This window comes from Scomber scombrus, chromosome 16 (genome assembly GCF_963691925.1).
Source record: "Scomber scombrus chromosome 16, fScoSco1.1, whole genome shotgun sequence".
Classification (NCBI taxonomy): Eukaryota; Metazoa; Chordata; class Actinopteri; order Scombriformes; family Scombridae; genus Scomber; species Scomber scombrus.
Window position 1 is genome coordinate 794,858 of NC_084985.1, and position 20,000 is coordinate 814,857.

The following is a 20,000-nucleotide window of genomic DNA, read 5'->3' on the forward strand; positions in this document are numbered from 1 at the left end:
GATTTAAAGTCTCCTGCTGACAGTTTACATGTTTATTAAAACACATTTTATTCTCATATTTAACATTATTACAGTTTTATTTACTATACTGTGATTTTATTATGTGTTTTAAACACAGGAGGAATTATTATTATTATTATTATTATTATTATAATTATATTAAAGCTGTTATTAAATGTTTATAAACTCAATAATAATGATTCAAGGGTTTAAAGTTACAACTATGAGACAAATATATATGTAATGCAGCTTTGTTTTTAGCATGAAGGGAAATAAACAGCAGGTGTGTTTAGTCAGCATGATGATGATGATGATGATGATGATGATGATGATGATGATGAAGAAGCAGGAGTAAAACAGTGCAGCAGCTGTTTGAATGATTACAGGAGAAATGAATGAATTAATATCTACTGACACAAACTAACATGAATAATTAATGTAAGAGCTTCATCATCATAATTATAGAAGTATTAATAATGTATGTGAGGAAGAGCTGCTCCGTGAATGATGATGATGATGATGATGATGATGATGAAGAAGATGAAACCAGCAGAATCTGATCAGGACGCGATGAATGGATTGATTGATGATCGATGACTGAGTGATGATGTTAATGTAGATAAATGATGATGATGATGATGATGATGATGATGATGAAGATGCCTACCCGTTTGCTCTGGTTGCTTTTCTTCATGCTGCCGCTGCTCCGGAGCTCCGAGCACAATCAGGCCGACGGTGAGGAGCTTCAGCCCGGCCGAGGAGGCTCCGTTCCCGGTTAGATCCTGCTGACGGTGCCGGTGAGTCGCTCCGTCCCGGTTCCTCCTCAGCTGAGCTTCTGTTGTCTGAACCGAGACCGCAGCATCCTCCCTGAGAGTGTGTGTGTGTGTGTGTGTGAGTGTGTGTGAGTGTAGGCAGATGCTCTCTCTCATCCAGCATGTGCACGCGCTCTCACCGCGCGCACATTAACCTATATTTCGGTCAAAAGGAGCCCGACAGCGCCATCTGCTGACACACACACCTACACACACACACACACACACACACACACACACACACACACACACACACACCTACACACACACCTACACACACCTACACCTACACACACACACACACACCTACACACACACACACACACACACACACACACACACACACACACACACACATTCCTGAACAAAGAAACGTGAATCAATGACGTCAGACTATAATCAATGAGCAGCTTCATTACATTGTTTCCGGTTTAATATGTTTATATATAAGTTAATATGTTGTTTGATCCTCTGAAGATAATAAATAATATAAATAATGTTATTAAACATTTTTATTATTATTTTAACTGATTGTCTCATAATTTGTGTTTAATTAGTTTCAGACATTATGAGAAATGTATAAAGAACAATTCAGCCTAGAAATAAAATAACTTACAATCATTTATAGTCTTATTGTGAAGTGGAACCATCAATATATATTAATATATATATATATATATATATTAATATAACCAGCTCACGCGGACCTGCCGGCTCTCAGCTGGTTGAAACTCAGTGAGAACGAGTTGACGGTGATCAATGAGACGGTCTTCCAGTCTCTGCCTGCACTAACATATCTGGACCTGCTTGGTAACCCTTTCACCTGTGACTGCTCTAATGTCGGCTTCATCCAATGGGTGATTAGCAACAACCAGACACAAGTTGTTAACGCCTATCAGTACACTTGTTCCTTTCCTCCCAGTAAACAAGGAAGCAAGCTGCTGGACTTTGACATCCAGTCCTGCTGGATGGACGTTAACTTCCTCTGCTTCATTTCCAGCACTTGTCTGGTTGTGCTAACTCTCCTCACATCCTTCATCTACCACTTTCTGAGGTGGCAGCTAACCTACGGCTTCTACCTCTTCCTGGCCTTCCTCTATGACAGCAAGAAGAGGAAGAAGGAAGCTCCTCACTGCTACGACGCCTTCATCTCCTACAACGTTCGTGACGAGGCCTGGGTTTACCAAGAGATGCTTCCAGTGCTGGAAGGAGAGCAGGGCTGGAGACTCTGTCTGCACCACAGAGACTTCCAACCAGGTAAACACAGTTTTTGTGTCTTTGTCTATTTGCTTGTCTCTTTAACGTGACCAATCACAAACTTCCCAATAGAAGCCGGTTATTGATTTAGTACCACCACCTGAAGGATTCCTTTATTGAGATCCTGAAACTTGTGTCCAAACTGGGCGGAGGGAAGTGGAAAATAAAAACACCATCAGCCACATGGTCACATACCTCAGTAGATTGAGAATCAATTTTGTGGTTGTACCATTAGTTGTCTAGTCGACTGTGATGAACATTCAGGCAAAGAAAAGAGCAAAGCTGCCAGCTGACCACCAACGGGTGAAGAATTAGATTTGGCAGCAGTCCACAAACCAATGGGTGACGTCACGGATGTTTCGTCCATTTCTTATTTACAGTCAATGGGACAGACCTGGTTAACCCAAATGTACAGTGAGGATGAATCTGTAATGTCTGGCTGGATCCATTTTCACCAGAAAGATCATCAGTGGCAAACCAGGAACGTGCTGGTGGCCAAGAGTCAGCTAAGAGCTGGGATGTCAAACCATTACATAAAGGTTCATGTGGCTGCAGGTTTTTATTCCAACCAAGCAGAGGAACACCAGGATTGAATCATTTAATGAGCTGATCTCAGTCTTCAGACATCTGATTGGTTGAATCGTGTGCTGTTGATAGATTGTAACAAAAACCTACAGGCACATGGCCCTTTGTGGAATAGTTTGGACATGTCTGGCTCTCTTGAACAGGCAGACGAGAATCAGGAGACACAGGTGAGGAGGGACTAAGGCTTCTATTATCATGACGGCCAAAACAAGTCTTTGAAGTGTTCAGGGAGAACTTACAGCTTGTCTTAAAGACATTCTGGCAAACCATCAAACAATTCAGATTCAGGAAGTTCATTGAGGTTTCTGATCACTGAATGATGGAGCAGCTCTTTGCTCTTGCAGATGTGAAGCAGTCATGGAAGTTAGTCCATCAAGTCTTCTTAGAGAAGGCTTATAATAATGTCCCTTCTAGTATCTTTGTGGGGGAATGTACCTTTGCTTTATGCCATGTGGTCCATGTATAACCAAAGTGAGAGTTGCATCTGTATAAATAAATCCTATAAATAAAGTGTTCTGTTTGGATGTTGGGTACAGCAGAGTGGTACCTTAACACCAATTCTGATTTAAAATCTGGAGCCAAGGAGTGGAGAGTGTTTGGTTTTGGTGACGTCAGGATTGCATCTCTTTTCTGCTATCTTCCCCTGGCCATGATACCCACCCAAATAGATATGAGTTTGAAGATTTATTGTGACAACGTAGGAGGGCCTGGAGTGGAGGGATGAGGGTTAAAGGGTAAGGAATAGAGGGATGGGGTGAGAGTCAGGGTGCCGGTTAGATGGATAGGTGCAGGAGGAACTAATAGCTAGCACAAGTAGTACTTGTTTTGAAATAAGGGAGGTATGAATCGGGTCTAAAGGAAGGAAGGAAATGGTCTCAGTTTGAGTTTCAGGCAAAGCATGAATGGAGGTCTGACCAGAACCAGGTACAGAACATTGTCTTCTAGATATTTGTGCAGATCAGAGCCTCTTCAGGAACTTCTTGTTTTCGTTCTCGCTCCCACCTGAGACACATTTGGCCAATGAGAGGACGGAGCGTTCTCAGTTGTGCTGTTAGCGATCCGAACAAAACACACTCAGTCGCTTCGATTTTATACCTAAGAACGATTACGACAATAGTGCCAAACTCTGAGCCGACTCCACGGTGTCCATGTTGTTCTTCAGTCTTTAGTAGAAATGAGTCCATGTGGTTCACCTGCAGTGTGTCTGACCTGCGTCTCCACAGGTAAGCCCATCATAGAGAACATCACAGATGCCATCTACAGCTGCAGGAAGACCATCTGTGTGATCAGCCGTCACTACCTGCAGAGCGAGTGGTGCTCCAGAGAGATCCAGATGGCCAGGTGGGGGCGCCACCTGTCTGTCCTCACATACTCATACTCACATTTTACTATTTTAAAGACTGTGTAAAGTGAATTCAGACATTATCTTCTAAACACATTAAATAGGTCGTAAATGTATTTCTAAAAAAGGTGTAAAAAGCATTTCAACCATTTAGATTTGAATTGTGGAGCTAGGCTTAGCATAAACCCGCCCTGCTGCTGTAGAGGTATAAATACATTCAGCGCACACTACTACTACTACAGTCTACAGTTAGCTGAGTTAGCCGCCGAGTTAGCTGGTGAGTTAGCCGCAGAGCTAGCAGCCGAGCTAGCAGCTGAGTTAACAGCAGAAAGCTCTCAGACATGGCGTCCATGTTTTTGGTAGAGGTGGTGACTTTGATTGACAGGTAACACTTGGTAGGGGGCGGGGCTTCAGCGGACTCGGCAGCCACTCCCACAGTGTTTGGGAGAAGAGAAATAGGCAGACTTTTGCACAGGTTTTATCTCTCAGCCTCTCACACTGATCCTCTGAATCGTCCTCTGTGATCTGTTGCAGCTTCCGTCTGTTTGATGAGCAGAAGGACGTGTTGATCCTGCTGTTTCTGGAGGACATCCCTGCTCATCAGCTGTCTCCATACTACCGCATGAGGAAGCTGGTGAAGAGACGCACCTACCTGAGCTGGACGCAGGCTGGTGGACACAAAGGAGTCTTCTGGCAGAACGTACGGAGAGCTCTGGAGACGAGGGACGCTCCCAACGAGACCACCGACCTGCTGACCGGACCTCCAGGACGCTTTCGCCAAGGATGCAGACGTCTTGATGCTGAAGTTCCTTAAAGAGCTGCCAGTGGCTGCTAGCTGCTCCAACTGGCTCCCATTCAAAAAACTCAACACATCACTCATAATACTGTTTGGTTTCAGTTCTTATAAGAAAGATGAAAGTATGAAAGTATCTGCTGCTGAAACTGTTTTTCTCTTTTCATAACAGAAGTTTGTGAATGATTAAAAACATTTCTGCAAAAAATAAACTAAATCTTAAACGTTACTTTTAGGGTTTATTTTGAATTTCCAGTGTTGCAAGTTTTTCTCTTAATGCACAAAATAAAAATGAGAACACTTATCAACGAGAGAGACACGCAGAGAGAGAGAGAGAGGAATTTAGGAGAAAAACAAACATATTTGTGTATTTTACATTCTTACATGTTCATCAGGATTCAACACAAACGTTAAACATCTTAAATAAAAGAAGCGAGTTCAGCAGGGTCTGATCTCTGCTCTGATGGACCGGACACAGAGAGACACAGAGCGGGAATGATGCTGTTCAGGAGTGTTTCTGTGTTGGTTGCTCAGCGCCTGCTGCCATGGCGACCGCCTCCCTGCGCTCTGTCGGTGAGGTGACTCGACGATGACATCACTTCCTCCAGGAAACTAACAAAGAGAGTAAAAGAGAGACGGAGAGGTAAAGACGGCCGAGGCCTCGATTATAAAACAGTGAGATCAATACTAAACAGCTGGAAACATCACCATGACATCACAATGACATCATCATGACATCATCATCAGCCTCCCCTCTGTGTGACACTGATGATGAAACACTGATCTGAGTTGTTTTCAATCTGTGTAAATGTGTGTGTCTCTGTGTCTCTGTGTCTCTCTCTGTGTGTCTGTCTCTGTGTGTGTGTGTGTGTGTGTGTGTGTGTGTCTCTGTGTGTGTCTCTCTGTGTGTGTGTGTGTGTGTGTGTCTCTGTGTGTGTGTGTGTGACCTCTTAGTGTTGTGGATGTTACTTCCTCCCAGTACGATACGGACTCCAGGTGTGCTGCGGTTCAGGTTGTAAACAGTCAGAGCTTCTTCATACATGGCTCCACCGATCATAAACACGATGATATCCTGAGGCCTGAAAACACACACACACACACACACACAGAGACACACACACACACACACACACACACACACACACACACACACACACACACACACACACACACACACACACACACACAGAGACACACACACACACACACACACACAGAGAGACACACACACACACACACTATGATGAATATGAAATTCTAATAAAACATTTTTCCAGAGGAGCTGTTGATGACAGTCTGTGTGTGTGTGTGTGTGTGTGTGTGTGTGTATGTGTGTGTGTGTGTGTATATGTGTGTGTGTGTGTGTGTGTGTGTTACCTGTCTCGGAGGCTGCTGGCTCCCAGGTACGGGAACTGACTGTCCTTCAGTCTCCCTTTGATCAGCTGATCCAGAGTGTCATGAAGCAGAGGCTGATGCTGAGTGTACACGTTCTCCACACCCTGCACACACACACACACACACACACACACACACACACACACACACACACACACACACACACACACACACACACACACACACACATTTATCTTCTGAAAACCACTGAATGTCTGTTCATGTTTGTTTGAAGGATCTTGAATCTTTCTGTTTGACTTTGGCTCCACCTGCTGGTTCAATAATGAACTACAGCAGAACAATTACAGTCTGTGTGTGTGTGTGTGTGTGTGTGTGTGTGTGTGTGTGTGTGTGTGTGTGTGTGTGTATATGTGTGTGTGTGTGTGTGTTGAGCACCTTGAGGCCCTTGAAGAACTGTTTCGTGATGGCGACGGCGTCTGTCGGCGTGATGAGGTCACTTCCTCTGACTCGCTTCCCTCCGTACTCCACCACACACTGAACCATCTGACACACACACACACACACACACACACACACACACACACACACACACACACACACATTAGATTTCATAAATACACATTTCTATACTTGTGAGGACGCCTCAGAAAAAAACCCAAAAAACATATAAAATCTGAAAAGAACTGAAACAAAACAAAATGTATTTGATTGATCAACACAAAATGATTCCATGATAAGTTTGATAATTAATTAAATATTAAAGTTATTATTTAAGAAGAACTCCATCATGGCAGTAATAATTATATTATATATAGACGACCAAAACCTCCGACATGTTTCAGTCAGTTAGCAGCTCTGACCGACCAATTAGAGGCCAGTGTGATGGCGTGCCGGCCAATCAGAGGCCAGTGTGATGGCGTGCCGGCCAATCAGAGGCCAGTGTGATGGCGTGCCGGCCGATCAGAGGCCAGTGTGATGGCGTGCCGGCCAATCAGAGGCCAGTTTAATGGCGTGCCAGCCAATTAGAGGCCAGTGTGATGGCGTGCCGGCCAATCAGAGGCCAGTGTGATGGCGTGCCGGCCGATCAGAGGCCAGTGTGATGGCGTGCCGGCCAATCAGAGGCCAGTTTAATGGCGTGCCAGCCAATCAGAGGCCAGTGTGATGGCGTGCCGGCCAATCAAAGGCTGGTGTGATGGCGTACTCACCCTGCGGTGGCGTTCAGAAACGCCGCGGCGGCTCAGCTCCTCCATCAGAGCGGGCAGGATGCTGCTGCTGTGGCGCTCGTACCGCAGAGCGTAGAGCATGACGAGCCGCACCGCGTCCAACTCTGAGAGCCGAGGGTTCTGCAGCAGGCGACGCACGCTCTGAAATAACACGAGAACAACACGTTAAAGTCTGTGTAAAGTAAGAATAAATATGGGTTCTGAGTTTGACATACCACAGAAAAGTGTGTTGTTAACCACCCTGCCAAATGTGAATGATTAAAAAAAATCGCCAAATATATGAAATTAGGCTTCAAAGTTGTGTAAAAGTCTGCATATTTCTCTTTTTCCAAACGCTGTGGGCATTCCCGCCGAGTCCGCTGAAGCCCCGCCCCCTACCAACGTGTCAGCTGTCAATCAAAGTCACCACCTCTACCAGAAACATGGACGCTAGGTCTGAGAGCATTCTGCTTCTAACTCAGCGGCTAGCTCGGTGGCTAACTCGTCGACTATCTCAGCGGCTATCTCAGCGGCTATCTCAGCTAACTGGCTAACTGTAGACTGTAGTAGTAGTGTGCGCTGAATGTATTCATACCTCTACAGCAGCAGGGCGGGTTTATGCTAAGCCTAGCTCCACAATTCAAATCTAAATAGTTGAAATACTTTTTACAACTTTTTTAGAAATACATTTATGACCTATTTAATGTGTTTAGAAGAAAATGTCTGAATTCACTTTACACAGCCTTTAAAGACGTTAAGAACATGTTAAGAACACGTTAGGATCCGTGTTACCTGCATGGCGTTGGAGTGGTCGTTCTGACACGCTAACTCTTGCTCCGCCTCCGATACTTCCATCAGCTGACGCTCCGACACCAGGCGGGAAAGTTCTCCCACCACCGTCACGTGTTTGGACACGGTGCCCGACATCTTCTTAAACTGAGGGTAGTTATCCACGAACGCCTGCAGGAGGAAACACACGCATGTAAAACAAACACACACGCATGAAACAGGCCGAGCAGACAGCGACCAATCAGGCGGCTCCGTCAGTCACCTTCATGTCTGTGATGGACTCCAGCTTCTGTTGATCTTTAGGTTTCTTCTTCTGGAAATCCTCCATCAGGTTCTTTATGTTGGTGCCGATCTCCCCGAAGTTCAGGTACAAGTTCTAATAAACACACACACACACACACACACACAGACACACACACAGACACACACAAACACAGACACACACACACACACACAGACACACACACACACACACACAGACACACAGACACACAGAGACACACACACACACACACACACACACACACACACAGACACACACACACACACACACACACATACAGAGAGACACACACACACACACACACACACACACACACACACAGACAGGTCGTATTATTATTATTATGCAGATGATTCTCAGTTATATTTGATGAATCCGATCAGTTAACTAAATGGAGGAATGTTGAGTCTCTTTAACTTAGAGAGTTCAGTCTGGACCTGCTCTATGTGTAAAGGGCCTTCAGACTGTGATTGATTGATTGATTGATTGATTGACTGATTGACTGATTGATTGATTGATTGATTGATTGATTGACTCACGTTAGCGTAGAACTCGTCGTTCTCGGCAGACAGAACTACTTCCTTTAGATCTTTACTGATCCCTGGAACTCTGGACAGGTCGATCCGGTTGTTGTTGAGACCCAGAAGCTCGTGGACCATTGCCTGGTACGTCCACTACAGGAGGAAGAGGAGGGGGAGGAGGAAGAGGAGGAAGAGGAGGGGGAGGAGGAAGAGGAGCAGGAGGAGAAGAAGGAAGAGGAGGAGGAGGAAGAGGAGGAGGAGGAACAGGAAGAGGAGGAGGAAGAGGAGGAAGAAAGTGTAATATGTGATACAGTAACAGACTTTAAATCTATAAATGAACGGTGTGATGATGTCACGTGTGTGATGATGTCATGGTGTATGATGATGTCATGGTGTGTGATGATGTCATGGTGTGTGATGATGTCATGGTGTGTGATGATGTCATGGCGTATGATGATGTCATGGCGTATGATGTGTGATGTCACGTGTGTGATGATGTCACGGTGTGTGATGATGTCACGGTGTGTGATGATGTCATGGCGTGTGATGATGTCATGGCGTGTGATGATGTCATGGCATGTGATGATGTCATAGTGTGTGATGATGTCACGGTGTGTGATGATGTCATGGTGTGTGATGATCTCTTTGTGTGTCATGATGTCATGGTGTGTGAAGATGTCATGGCATGTGATGATGTCATGGCGTGTGATGATGTCACGGCGCTGAGCTCTGATTGGTCACCTGGTTGAGCAGAGGTGTGATGGAGTCGTCGCTGCGGTCGAGGATGAGCAGCAGAGGAGGAACTTCAGTCTTCCTGAAGTCGAACAGCTCGTACTCTTTGGTGATGATTTGCTGAGAGAGACGGAGGTCAGAGGTCAGAGGTCAGGGTGATATTTGGGACAGGAGGTCACATGACCACAGCGAATGGAAGTCAACAGTCAGTATTTTATTATTTTATGAAACTACAATTAATCAAAACTCAGGTTTCAGGTCTGATTTCCATCTGGTTGCCCTCGGCGACGCAGACAGTGTCAGGTGATGATGTCATTGTGTGTTTGTTTGTGTGTGTGGCGTTGCCGTGGAAACCTTGACGCTCTCGGCGAGGCGTTTGGACATGTCGGAGGACAGCTGGTAACGGATCATCGGACACTTCTTCAGAGCGAGAAGCACGGAGGTCAAACCCTGAGTACAGCGAGAGAGCATGGAGGACTCCCAGCTCCGCCCCTGATGATGTCACACACACACACACACACACACACACACAATAATCAATTAGGGATGTGCGTGATTGTTTTCATGGTCTGAGTGTTATTTGGTTTTAATGACACATAACAGTTGTTTTCGTACCCGAGCGACTCCCTGCAGGTTGAGAGAGAACAGGTGAGGATTCACAGCGATGAAGTCTCCATAAAACTCCTGCAGACAACAAACAGTCACATGTTAGACTCATATCATGTCTGAGGTAAAATAGGACCTGATATTGTGTGATAAGAGATGTTTAGTGGTGTAAAAGCTAAAAAATACACTGTCTCTGCTCCCTGAGACATGAATCAAGGTTTAATCCTCCTGTTGTCCTCGAGTCAAGGAAGGGAGGAAGGAAGGAAGGAAGGAAGGAAGGAAGGAAAGGACAGGAGGGAGGAAAGAAGAATGAAAGAAGGGACGACGGAAAGGAGGGAGGAAGGAAGGAAGGAAAGAAGGGAGGGAGGAAGGAAGGAAGGAAAGAAGGGAGGAAGGAAGAAGGAAGGAAAGGAGGGAGTAAGGAAGAGGGAAGGAAGGAAGGAAGGAAAGGAAAGGAGGGAGGAAAGAAGAATGAAAGAAGGGACGACGGAAAGGAGGGAGGAAGGAAGGAAGGAAAGGAGGGAGGAAGGAAGAAGGAAGGAAGGAAGGAAGGAAAGGAGGGAGGGAAGGAAGGGAGGACGGAGGAAATAAGGAAGGAAGGGGGAAGTAGGGGGAGGAAAGAAAAAGAGAAGGAGGGAAGGATAGAAGGAGGGAGGAAGGGAGGAAGGAAGGAACAGTCAAAGTATGAGATGATAGAATATAAACAGTATTTAAAGGGTTAAATGTGTAAATATTCTTTTGTTTTTTCACTTTTCTTTAAATGAAATTGAACGTTTTTCTTTATGATACTGTCTATTAAATACGTTAGAAAGAGACGACAGAGTCTGCAGACTGTGGATGACGTCATCATATCTTCGCTCAGTGTTCGGCTGCGGTTACAGACAGGAAGTGACTTATGTTTTCCTCTCAGCGTGGTCGACACTCACCTGAATCTCAGCCACGACTTCCTGTTCATCAGCCTCAGCCAGAGCTTTGATCTCACTCTTACTGATCACATTACTGAAGTCTGAAACACACACACACACACACACACACACACACACACACACACACACACACACACACACACAGTCAGTCTGCTGTGTGATGTTTTGTGATGTTTTGTGTGTAGTTGATTGTGTAACAGCAGATCTTGTATCTTACAGATGAAGTAAACGCTGTACTTTGGTCTCCTCAGCTCCTGGATCAGATGCTCCACGTTCTCCTGCAACACATCTGGTATTAATAAAGCTTCACTACTAAATATTATTATTATTATTATTATTATTATATAGAGACGGGGACAGGAAACAGGAAGTGAACCTTGGTGGGCCGCAGGAAGCAGATGGCCTTCAGGTGTTTCATGTTGTCTCTGTTCTGAGAGTCGATGCGTTCGAACAGGTACACTTCCTTCTGTAGGATCTCTGACTGAGTGTACACCACACTGACTATACTGGTCTACACACACACACACACACACACACACACACACACACACACACACACACACACACACACACACAAACACACACAGAGACACACACACACACACAGATTAGAAATATTCAGTGATATTCAGTGATATAAATGTCAAATGGTGTAACCACCTTTTATTAGTGTCCATGTGGTTTAGTTTAAATTTAAAGGGTTAAAATGTGAAAATAAACGTATGAATAACTTGCACACATTCTTTATTTGTGGACCCAGCATCAAATTTCTGCTTTTAATCCATTTAGAGAGAATATATTAGAGGATTATGGTAAAAATGTCTAAGTGGTGTAACCATAAAAACTTTGTACCAAATAATTCAACTTGCTTAAAAACAGTAAATTGTCAATAAAACACCATATCAACTAGTTTGGCATGATCTTACATTATAACTTTATATTAAATAAAGGTAATGGAATACAATTGTTCTACATATTACATTTACTCTGGTTACCATGGAGATCATGAATCATTTACATGTTTTAAATGAAGTCATTATTAGTATAAATACACTTAAATACACTGTAGGTGATAAAATATGTAATATTTATCATTCTTTTGAACTTCTACTGACTGGTAGAATTAGTCTGATTGTTGCTAATAAGATTAATTAAAGGATGATTTCACTGTTTTTTCCTTCACAGACCAAATGAGACAGACTATGAGTATATAACAGTATATAACAGTATATAATAGTATATATTACAATGTATTATTAATATCTAACAGTATATATTACTATATAATAGTGCATATATTAGACAGTATAACAGTATGAGTGTATATATCAGTATATATTATATTAGACAGTCTAACAGCAGTAACCGTGTTCGGGCCTCTCACCGTGTCCCGGTCCATCAGCAGCACCTTCATACCGGGCCCGCTGCTCTCTATCATCTTAGACACATACTGCTTCACCGCCAGCGTCACGTTCATGGTGAGTCCGTTAACCGGTAACCGGTAACCGGCAGAGAAACGTGTTGTTGTGTTTGGAGAAAAGAAGCAGAGCAGAAATCAGCTGAGCCACAACAACACTGTCTGTTTCCGGGTGGTGACGTCAGTGCTTCTTCTTCTGTGGAGTTTAACAGCAGCTTGGTTCCGTTACCGCCTCCTACCGGAGACACCGGGCTCCTACCGGAGATACCGGGCTCCTACCGGAGATACCGGGCTCCTACCGGAGATACCGGGCTCCTACCGGAGACACCGGGCTCTACCCTAACCCTGTCCCCTCTCTCCCTCCATCACATCCTTTCTTTCTTTCTTTCTTTCTTTCTTTCTTTCTTTCTTCATGTTCTTGTGTTTAGCTCATAGAGAGTCAGCTCATGGTGACCTGCTGTCCTGTTGATGTTTTATATACTGTGTTATTCTTCCTCTCATCAGCTGATCTCAGAGCTGTTGTAACTGTGATGCTCATGTTCAGAAACACAATGTGACCACAGTGCTTTGTGTTATTATTATTATGAGTGAATATTCCCATTAATTCAGATATTAGATCTCACTGGTCTGACTGCAGAGCAGCAAATGATCCTCATATATTAATTTATTTAAATAGAATATTAACGTTTTAATCCAATTTGACAGAAACTATTTGCATAAAATGAAATAAACCAACCAAACTCAAGCTCATAATACTGCAGTACTTTTACTGTAATACTGCATCTAGTGTGTTTTTATTTATTCTTAGTGTGATACTTTACATTTCACTTCTCCTCTCCACTCAGTGTAAAACATTCATCTTCAGACTTGTCTCCATATTTTAATATAACTCAAAATTTAGCCGAGTAGCATTGGCTAAGCTAACACTTATTAGCACTAACTAGTTTCCAACAGTTATCTTTTCATCAGAGCAAAACTCGATTAAATGAGGATAAATGTGTGTTTAACAGTTTGTTACTGACGGTTAAATTACTTTGTATAAATGTATATTTCAGAATAGAAAGGACACACAGCTAGCATTTGTTAGCTAACCCTCGGTGTTTCCTAGCAGTTAGCACCGTTAATTTAACGTTACAACGCGGCTGATTACAGTTAACAACATAATACGTTCAGATAATTAAGTTACTGACGTTTTATTAATAATTCAGTTTAGTTCATAACGTCTCATCGGTTATTTAACGGCTTACACAAAGCTAGCAGCTACTAGCAGCTAACACTGAGCAGCCGTTATGCTAGTGGAGAGGCTACATTGGGGCTAGCTGGTTAGCATTGTAGCTCGATGCTAACTTCAACCTGTTATAATGAGCTGGTGTTGAACCGTTAACGGCTACATGGGGCTAGCTGGTTAGCATTATAGCTCGATGCTAACTTCAACCTGTTATAATGAGCTGGTGTTGAACCGTTAACGGCTACATGGGGCTAGCTGGTTAGCATTAAAGCTCGATGCTAACTTCAACCTGTTATAATGAGCTACTGTTGAACCGTTAACGCAGCTAATTAATAATAATAGCTTCATGCTTCATTATAACTGCGCTAAATATATAAAATCACACCGTTTTACTGCTTTAAGAAGGCAAAGTGATCACAAAGCTAATGGTGTTAGCCCTCACTGTCTCTTTAACTAGCTGGTTAAACTAGTTTAATCAGTTTATTATCGTAGTTATCATTATAATAGTTTTAATCACATCAGCAGCATCTCTCTAACAGACAGAAAGGAAACAGGTGAGGACACACTGATATCTTTAGCGACATGCTGGTGGGCAATATTATTCATAATTTATTGATATTCTCCACACTTCATACCTGTCCAGAAATTAATTATTTAAATGATGTATTAGTTATATATCTATTTCAGTTTATCTTGTGTGTTTTTGGCAGAGCTTTGCTCGTAATTTCTTTCTCTTTGCATCTTGGATATTTATAGTGAATGACTATAAAATTGAATCTTACATTTTGAATATAATTCAAGTTTATCCTGCTTTGTTCTGCATGTAAAGTTAATCAGTCAGTATAAGTTAGCAACGTTAGCATGCTAATCGCTGTCACTTTAGGGTGATTATTATTAATATTATGATTATTATTAAGAGGCTGAATATTGTTGATGAATTCGTGTTTGACGTGGATATAATATATATAATAGTCTCAGAGCAGCTGTTGGGATTTATGGATGTTTTTATGTGTTTTATTAACATTATAAAGCAGCTGCTGCTACAGTCAGATATCCCTCCGCCCCGCAGTGACTGCAGCAGCACGCGGAAGGATCCGGACCGAAGCACCACCGCAGTAAACAACGTGCCCGGTGTGAACATGCTAACAGAGCTGCTAACTGCCACACAGCATCACACTTTATCACTTTAATTCAGACTCACGCAAAGTTGTCACGTAAAATTTTAACGGAATAAGTATTTATTTGCCATAATAAAGGTCCGGATAAGGTAAGCGACCCCACGTGGGTGTTTTTACATCAGACATAAAGCAGAGTTTATAAAGTCAGAGAGCTAGCTGCTAGGTTAGCCTGCTGGGCTGTTAGCATTGAGCAGGAGGGGAGTGTGCAGGCTGCAGGAACAGCCACACTGGAACAGCCATAGTTTATTATTAATTATAATAATAATCACTTCATTAAGTTTGGAAAAGTAAGTTAAAGTGTGCGTGACGTCAGCAGCTTGCAGCATTTAGCAGAGATAGTTAAATTAGCCTGTTAGCTTAGCATGCTAACAGACTCAGCTGACTGTTGTTGCGTCTCAATTAACAGATTAAAAAATGAGATTAAACTGACCTGAGAAACAACTTTAAACATCTTTCATTATCAGCTTCTGGTGTTAGTGAGTGTTTATTTTTTAGGAAATAGAAAAAATGTGCAGGATTTATTGCAGCTAGCTTTGAGCTAACGGCTACAGACATTAATTAAAACTGATTTATTTATATTAAAGTCAGATTTAACTGTGATTTATAAATGTGTTTCTGCAGTTAATAGTATGAATGACCGCTGGACACTTTTAGTTCATTTTAATATTGTAATAATGATCTTTATTATGATGCCTCTTTATGTTGTCTGCTGTTAATTATTATAATTAATAATATATCTGACTTACAGCTGATAATAATGTCAGACTTTAAATGACCCAGTGTGTTATTACAACCAGCTGTTGTTACATCCAGCTGTTGTTACATCCAGCTGTTGTTACATCCAGCTGTTATTACATCCAGCTGTTATTACACCCAGCTGTTATTACACCCAGCTGTTGTTACAACCAGCTGTTGTTACACCCAGCTGTTATTACACCCAGCTGTTGTTACATCCAGCTGTTATTACATCCAGCTGTTATTACACCCAGCTGTTATTACACCCAGCTGTTGTTACATCCAGCTGTTATTACATCCAGCTGTTATTACACCCAGCTGTTATTACATCCAGCTGTTATTACACCCAGCTGTTGTTACATCCAGCTGTTATTACATCCAGCTGTTATTACACCCAGCTGTTGTTACATCCAGCTGTTATTACATCCAGCTGTTATTACACCCAGCTGTTATTACACCCAGCTGTTGTTACATCCAGCTGTTATTACATCCAGCTGTTATTACACCCAGCTGTTATTACATCCAGCTGTTATTACACCCAGCTGTTATTACATCCAGCTGTTATTACACCCAGCTGTTGTTACACCCAGCTGTTGTTACATCCAGCTGTTGTTACATCCAGCTGTTGTTACATCCAGCTGTTATTACATCCAGCTGTTGTTACACCCAGCTGTTATTACACCCAGCTGTTGCTACATCCAGCTGTTGTTACATCCAGCTGTTATTACATCCAGCTGTTATTACATCCAGCTGTTATTACACCCAGCTGTTGTTACAACCAGCTGTTATTACACCCAGCTGTTGTTACATCCAGCTGTTGTAGCTGTTATTACATCCAGCTGTTGTTACATCCAGCTGTTATTACACCCAGCTGTTATTACATCCAGCTGTTATTACACCCAGCTGTTGTTACATCCAGCTGATGTTACACCCAGCTGTTGTTACATCCAGCTGTTATTACATCCAGCTGTTGTTACATCCAGCTGTTATTACACCCAGCTGTTATTACACCCAGCTGTTATTACACCCAGCTGTTATTACATCCAGCTGTTGTTACATTCAGCTGGTATTACATCCAGCTGTTGTTACACCCAGCTGTTGTTACACCCAGCTGTTGTTACACCCAGCTGTTGTTACACCCAGCTGTTATTACATCCAGCTGTTGTTACATCCAGCTGTTGTTACATCCAGCTGTTATTACACCCAGCTGTTGTTATATCCAGCTGTTGTTACATTCAGAAAGAAACTGATGATGGTGACGATGATGATGTCATCCTGCAGGTGATGGAGGAGACGGTGGGCAGTGATGATGGCGGCACTGACCTGCTGATGGAGTGTGATGAAGATGAAGAGTTTGAGGTGGAGCAGCACGATGAAGGTAAGGAGTTAAAACCTCGTGGATCAGCTGATCAGTGGGTCATGTGACTGTTAGTTAATCAGCTGTTAATGAGCAGCCAAACTTTTTCCTAGGATGATGAAGTCATGACCCTCCCGTCTCTGCCTCTGATTGGCTGGTCACCGACTTCACCATCCTAGGAACACAAGGGCTATAGGTAGGTTACTTTAACATGAAGTTAGAGGATGAAAAAGATGTTTTTCTGACTAAGAATGAAGATTTATGATAAACTGTAATGATGTGTGTGTGTGTGTGTGTGTGTGTGTTTGTGTGTTTGTGCAGCTCTGCCGGCCGTCCCCATCATCATCATGGAGGACGAGGAGGACGAGGAAGAAGGAGAGCAGGTGGAGGTGGAGATGGGGGAGGCGAACCCCCCAGTCAGGGTCATCCCCATCCCACTGCTGCCACTGAACCCCTTCAGCCACTTCTCTATGGTACCATCACTTTACCTGATAGTAACAGCAGCCAATCATATAGCAGCATCAGTACCTGAACACACAGCAGCCAATCACATCGCAGCATCAGTACCTGAACACACAGAAGCCAATCACATCGCAGCATCAGTACCTGAACACACAGCAGCCAATCACATAGCAGCATCAGTACCTGAACACACAGCAGCCAATCAGATCGCAGCCTCAGTACCTGAACACACAGCAGCCAATCAGATCGCAGCCTCAGTACCTGAACACACAGCAGCCAATCACATAGCAGCATCAGGTCCTGAACACACAGCAGCCAATCACAGGGCAGCCTCAGTACCTGAACACACAGCAGCCAATCACAGGGCAGCCTCAGTACCTGAACACACAGCAGCCAATCAGATCTCAGCCTCAGTAGAGCTCCTCCTAGTGGCTGAAAGTAGTTAATGAACCTGAATACTAGACTACACAGCTCAGACGACCAACCATTACTCAGTTAGTTCTGTCCAATCAGAGCGGAGGATGAGATGATGTCACAGTTTTTAATGAACTTTTATATCTACCGTCTACTTTTATTAACTTTGAATGTGAATATTTTAATATCGTTCATTAACGTTAATCATCACGATCTGAACTTTACATCTCTGAATGTTTAAACAGTTTTTCTTCTGTGTGTGTGTCTGTGTGTGTGTGTGTGTGTGTGTGTGTGTGTGTGTGTAGCCGATGTCAGGAGTTCGTCGGGTCTTCATGGTGAACGGTCAGATGATCCCACTGTGGCCCGGAGGTCAGTACCTGGTTACGTGTGTGTGTTTAAACACGTGTTAAACGTGTGTTTGTGTGTATATAAATGTGTATATAAATGTGTGTGTGTATAAAAATGTGTGTGTGTATAAAAATGTGTGTCTCTCTCCTGCAGGAGGCTCCACTGAGCTGAAGCTTCTTTCTCACCCGTCTGGTTCAGCCAGCGGCTTCACTATAGTCCAGATCCCTGATGATGCACTAAGAGCCCCCCCACCCCCACCTGAACCTGAACACACCCCCATCATCACAGGTACACACACACACACACACATACACACACACACACACACACACACACACACTGCTTTCATGTTTAAAGTGAGTGCTTTATCTCTCTTTGGCACTATATTATCTCTGGTGTAGACAGTATTCCACATTAAGGTGCAGTCTGATAGTGAGGTTAATCAATCTCTCTCTCTCTCTCTCTCTCTCTGTCTCTCTCTCTGTCTCTCTCTCTCTGTCTGTCTCTCTCTCTCTCTCTCTCTCTCTCTCTCTGTCTCTCTCTCTCTCTCTGTCTCTCTCTCTCTCTCTCTCTCTCTGTCTCTCTCTCTCTCTCTGTCTCTCCTCTCTCTCTCTCTCTCTCTCTCTCTCCCTCCCTCTCTCTGTCTCTCTCTCTCTCTCTCTCTCTCTCTCTCTGCAGGTGTGGTCTCAGGTGAAGCGGCTCAGAAAGTTTTGAACGAGCACAACGTGAACTTCATCCCCCAGAATCCTCGGCAGAAGTCCCCCGACCCCCCTCCCTCCCAGAAACAGGCGGCTCGAGGCCGAGGTCGGCCGGCCGTCCCCAAAAAGAAGCCGCAGCGCAAAGGTTTGAATTCTGCAGCCAAGTTTCTGATTAGTTCCCAAGTTAAACCTGTGTTTATTAAAAATGAATAATAATCAAAAATGTGTGTGTGTGTGTGTGTGTGTGTGTGTGTGTGTGTGTGGTTGTGTGTGTGTGTGTGTGTGTGTGTGTGTGTGTGTGTGTGTGTGTGTGTGTGTGTGTTGCAGGTCAGCCGGGTCAGGACTTCCCTCCTGACTGTATGGTTTGTTTGTCTCCGTTCAAACTGATCACAGAGCTGCGAGGACTCATGTGTGTAAGTTCAGCTGCAGTTCAATATCACAGTAAACCCCCCCCCCCACACACACACACACACACACACACACACACACACACACCTACCTCCTTTAAATATTCACTGCCCCCCCCCCCCACAGCTGTGCAGCCCTGCCATCGCTCAGAGTCTGAGGATCCTGAGGAGGAAGAAACCTCGCAGGTGGATCAAACACAAGAAGAAGATCAACAAGTCTCACACCAAAACTCAGCCTGGGGTGAGTTTACACACACACACACACACACACACACATATATACACACACACACACACACACACACACACATATACACACACACATACAGACACACACACACACACACACACACACACACACACACATATACACACACACACACACACATACAGACACACACACACACACACACACATACACACACAAACACATACACACACACATATACACACATACACACACACACACATACATACACACACACATATACACACACACACAAACACACACACATACACATACATAAATATATATAATAATTCCTCTGTATG

The 20,000-nt window shown here is 43.6% G+C and overlaps 3 protein-coding genes across 3 annotated transcripts in view; 1 reads left to right on the plus strand and 2 right to left on the minus strand.

Annotated features, from left to right (window-relative positions):
- plekho1a (pleckstrin homology domain containing, family O member 1a) overlaps positions 1-694 on the minus strand; it is a 12,232-nt gene extending 11,538 nt beyond the window's left edge. Inside the window, exon 1 of the mRNA XM_062436349.1 lies at positions 668-694. Within this exon, the coding sequence (XP_062292333.1) occupies positions 668-694 (27 nt within the window). The remainder of the gene's footprint in view (positions 1-667) is intronic.
- Positions 693-4,810, plus strand: LOC133996729 (toll-like receptor 13). The gene is made up of 4 exons (XM_062436350.1): positions 693-774; positions 1,509-2,069; positions 3,878-3,995; positions 4,531-4,810. The coding sequence occupies exons 1-4, from the start codon at positions 693-695 to the stop codon at positions 4,808-4,810; spliced, it is 1,041 nt and encodes a 346-aa protein (XP_062292334.1).
- A 205-nt stretch (positions 4,811-5,015) lies between these two features.
- vps45 (vacuolar protein sorting 45 homolog) lies at positions 5,016-12,782 on the minus strand. Its single transcript, XM_062435800.1, has 15 exons — positions 12,589-12,782; positions 11,581-11,715; positions 11,422-11,482; positions 11,205-11,284; positions 10,288-10,356; positions 10,027-10,164; positions 9,682-9,792; positions 8,959-9,093; positions 8,399-8,512; positions 8,140-8,307; positions 7,351-7,509; positions 6,581-6,688; positions 6,167-6,288; positions 5,737-5,868; positions 5,016-5,401 (listed from the first exon to the last, which is right to left on the minus strand). The coding sequence occupies exons 1-15, from the start codon at positions 12,679-12,681 to the stop codon at positions 5,320-5,322; spliced, it is 1,707 nt and encodes a 568-aa protein (XP_062291784.1). The 5' UTR covers positions 12,682-12,782; the 3' UTR covers positions 5,016-5,319.
- Between the last annotated feature and the right edge of the window lie 7,218 nt (positions 12,783-20,000).